The sequence below is a fragment of the Gavialis gangeticus genome, unplaced genomic scaffold (assembly GCF_001723915.1).
Source record: "Gavialis gangeticus isolate Ggan-Ray unplaced genomic scaffold, GavGan_comp1, whole genome shotgun sequence".
Lineage (NCBI taxonomy): Eukaryota > Metazoa > Chordata > Crocodylia > Gavialidae > Gavialis > Gavialis gangeticus.
In genome coordinates, this window is record NW_017729025.1 from 36,495,726 (window position 1) to 36,500,076 (window position 4,351).

The following is a 4,351-nucleotide window of genomic DNA, read 5'->3' on the forward strand; positions in this document are numbered from 1 at the left end:
GGGTGCCTCGAGACCAAAGAGGTTGAGAACCACTGATCTAAGCAGTGCTGAGAAAGTGGTTATCATCAGGTAGGATTCTGGGAAAGGCTTGTTGGGAAAGTCTTTTTTTGGTATTAGGAGGTACTTAAGCCAGTGAGGGTCAATAGCAGAGAGGCTGTGAAATAGTTCACCACTCTACTATAGAGGCTCAGGCCCACAGACTGGAGAACTCACATAATAAATATAATTAAATCCCCTGAGCATACACACCACAAAAGTATTACCTTCAATTTAATTACTGTTCTGCTGGAACTAGTCTCTGCCAAGTCAGTATCCCAGTAATGAAGTACTGCTCAAACCAATCCCCAAATTATTGTGGCACAATCTGTTTGTGGGAACTTAGATTGCAAAGTACACACACAGCAGCAGTTCTGAATACAGGCTAGCATTGAGAATGCAGAAAAAGTAGCATGCAATATTAGGAACAAAAGAGAAAGAGACACAGACAGTTTATACAGCAATTTAACCAAAGTTATTTGGAAAAAAGGCAATGGGTCAAATATTGCTGTTAGTTTCACAGGTGTAATTTCAACTGAGGTCAATAGCTGATTGAATCCATTTAGTTAAATGGAGAATTTGACCAAATGCATTGTTTGCAGAACTGTTTCAGAGAATTGAGAAAATGTAGCTTTTGAAGAGTAGTCTATAAAAGGATCTACATTAGATGCATTTTAATAGATGACAAGATTAAGCACTAAAGGGCATAGTGAAAAATGTTCTTTTCTCCACAATGAAAATAATATATATTCATAAATAAAATAAAAATACTTGTACTTCTATAGGACCTTTCATCCAAGCCAAAAAATCTTAGAAAAAGTGATTAATTTAAGCTTCATAATACGCAACAATGGGAATATTACTGTACTCATTTTACAGCTATGGAAACTGAAAAACACGGACTTTCTTAAAGTACCACCACAAAGATCTAACAGAGCCTGGAATAGTAGAGGACAGACCTCCTGGGGTTCTAGACCATACTTGTTTCCATATACCCCATAGTGTAGAATCAAATGCATATGTAGTTTGTATCATTAAATAAAAGTCCATTGTGCAGAAAAGAGATGAGATTTCTTTCTGATTCTGGTGTAAATTATTGTTACTACAGTCATTGATCCCCAAATCTATGAAACATGAAAAAGATATATAGAAAATTCACGGACATTATTGAAAAGTAATCAAGCATTTATCAGATATATAAATGAATGCTGGAGATATAGCTGGTCCTTTGGATGGTCCTTAGCCCCGCCTGTAAGGATCTGGGCTTTATACAATAAAATACTTTAAAGGATAAAGAGCCATCTGTCAGATTAATTCTTGGTGATTACAGCTGGAACAGATTCCACTGGCATGCATGATTATTTAGTACAAGATAGATAGATAGATAGATAGATGGATAGATCCAAGTTCTGTCAATACTGTAATACTGACAGAAGTCATTCATGTGTGTTCCAAGGCAAAATTTAGTCCCAATGCAAACGTTAAACATATTGCCACTGAATCTACATTTTTAAACAACATACTGTACATTTGTTTAATTTTCTGGACTCCCACTCTTCCCAATTGGAGTTCTGTCATTGTGTATATAGTATATTGTCTTAAGATATTTAATTTCACCCTTTAAATGCAAAACTAAAGCAATAACATGGCATAATAAGTAAAGTCAAGAAAAATATACAATTGACTATATTTCCCCTGACAAAAATAGTCACATTGAATTATTTTTGCATGTGCAGCAAGTAGATTAACACCCATTACATTTCCATGGCAAATCAAATATGGATAATTATGATCCAATATTATTATGACAATCTAATCTTCTTTCTGAAATATAATATGAATGGGTTCCACTTACATATAGCCATAGGCAGAAAGGATGTGCTGAGATATTCTATAATATCCTTGTGCAGAAATGGAGGAAAGGTGGCTAAAGTTGAAATCATTGTATAGGGCAAAGTACTCAAAATATCATCATTTAGGAAAGGAAGTAAACATGTGGTTGTGTAAAAAATTGACTGTCCAAGATCTGTCAAATAAAAGGAAATAAACTGAGCATCAGTATATTAGAATAAAAATACAAGGACATACTTCTCAGTTTATGAATTGTTTATAAAACTATCATAATAGCTTACATTTAAGTTACGCCAAACTGCCTTTGCAACATAATAGATGGAAAACACACAGGAACAACTTGACCCTCAATTTAAGGACATCTCTCCCAAGGTGGAAAGTTGCAGCTGTTTTAACATCAGACAGCAACAGCTTAAAGGGAAGATGAACAGTATACCCAGTAAAACCAGCACATCTGTCTGGGTGGAGATGTGTATTTAGGGAGGGAGAATGTAAATATCAGAGTTAGAATGTGGCCAGTGCTTTGAACTGTTTTTGTAAAAAGGATCTTTAACGGCCAGAAAAAATCAGAACCTCAAATCTAAATATGAAGCCTTGCAATGGCTGAGATTCTGGTCCCATCCTGGCTCAGAGAAAAGTGCAACTGCATTATTCACACAAAGTGGAATTAAACCACAGAACCTATTTTCCACAGGAAGGCACTGAGGCCAAGCATTGCCAAGAATTAAAAGGGATTGGATATGTACTGGGATATTCAGAGTATGCAAAATTGTTATACTTAAATAAAACAAAATTGTTGAAAGGAAAATGTGACCTTGTACACCCACATGCAAGCTAATATCTAAGTCCTAGAGGTCAGAGGAAGACTTATGGATGGGACATATTATCCCACAACCACCTCTGGGGGGTTCTTGCACATTTCTGAAACACTTGGTGCTGGCAACTGTTAAAGACAGAAGACTAGACTCGATGGACCTTAGGTTTGATCCAGTTTGAAGACTCCCGTATATCTTAAACAGCAGCTGCTGCAATACATGGGTATTCACTGCTGATTTGTTAATGACTCACCCTATGACATTCAGCAAGTCACTTAGACAGCCTGTTCCCCAGCTGTGAAATGGGGATAATTATACCCACCTTTGTAAAGCATTGAAAAGTTTACAGATGAAAAATGCTATGTCATGTCTAACAGTTATCAGTGTATTCCACTGCCGTGCTCCTTACATGACCTCTATGCAAAGGTCATATCCTGCAGCATACAGCATTATTCTCCCTGGCAGTAGGTGCTCAGCATCTTACACAGCCAGGCCCTAAATCCAATATGGCCCAAAATGTGGCAGATTCAATATACACAACTTCCTAGCTACAAGTATTACAGCACTGTTTTTTTTCCCAAAAGGACTAAAAATATTCTGGTACTGTACATGCCTTTAGAGCTGTTACTAAGCTGGAGAAAGGAATAAATCACAAGGTTTATTGCAAAATTTAATTTATTGTATTTATATACATCATACCATTTCTTTCTACAATTGTGTTGGAATCGAAACATGAGACTCCATACAAAAATAATTCTAAATTCAAAAGGAAAATCTTTCCTGAAAAATTACATTTGCATATTTACAAGGACTTAGAAGCCTGGGGGTCAGTATTCTCTGTCTCAGTGGAAAATTAATACTCGCTGATATCATGGTGGATATAAGGAGACAGGAAAAACAGGGCTTCTGCTTTTTAGCAAGTATAACCACAGATTACAAAACTCAACACTGGGAGGAATTGACTAACCACAGTAATTAATAGCAACATGTCACTCAATCACAGAACTTTTGTGATGAATTGATTCAAAGCACTATACAAAAAATCCTTATAAACAGTCCAGGGACTTTTCGAACAACTCTTTATTACTGTTGAAATGCCATTAAAATCTAGCAGCAAACCTACACGACATTTGACTCAGAGATGGGCCTGCACCATAACCCTGGATCCGAACATCTATGAACATTAGTGAGCTTGAGAGTTCAACCAGAAAGCCAGACACACTTTTTCAAATAGGTCTTTGAAGGGAAGCAAGCTAAAATCCTTGATCTAGCACTCCCGCCACCCTGTAACCAATTCAAATTCTATAACAGGTTAGGCCCATCTCTGTTCCTTTACTTACAGTCCATCCTAACACACACATCCTTGAACAGTAATAAGTTTCAAAATCCACATTTTACAAATAACCAGATCTACATTATATATACATTCCTTACCCTTTTAAGGGAATCAAAATAAAAACCTGAATCTACACATCCCAGCAGATTCAGGCTCTTAATCCAGGCCATTTTAAGCCCAACTCTATTACTAATATTTCTCCTCTCTCTCAGCACATTTTTATTCCTCTTTCGATCCTTTCCTCTTTTTCTGTTCTCTGAAAAACAGTGTGGTAGCCACTGTCTTGTTAGCCTGCAATAGTTCAGGGGTATAA

At 36.5% G+C, this 4,351-nt stretch overlaps 1 protein-coding gene across 1 annotated transcript in view; it reads right to left on the bottom strand.

The window, feature by feature from the left end:
- Positions 1-4,351, bottom strand: part of UNC79 (unc-79 homolog (C. elegans)) — a 221,257-nt gene that overhangs the window by 197,904 nt on the left and 19,002 nt on the right. Inside the window, exon 4 of the mRNA XM_019518633.1 lies at positions 1,892-2,062. Coding sequence (XP_019374178.1) covers positions 1,892-2,062 — 171 coding nt within the window. The remainder of the gene's footprint in view (positions 1-1,891; positions 2,063-4,351) is intronic.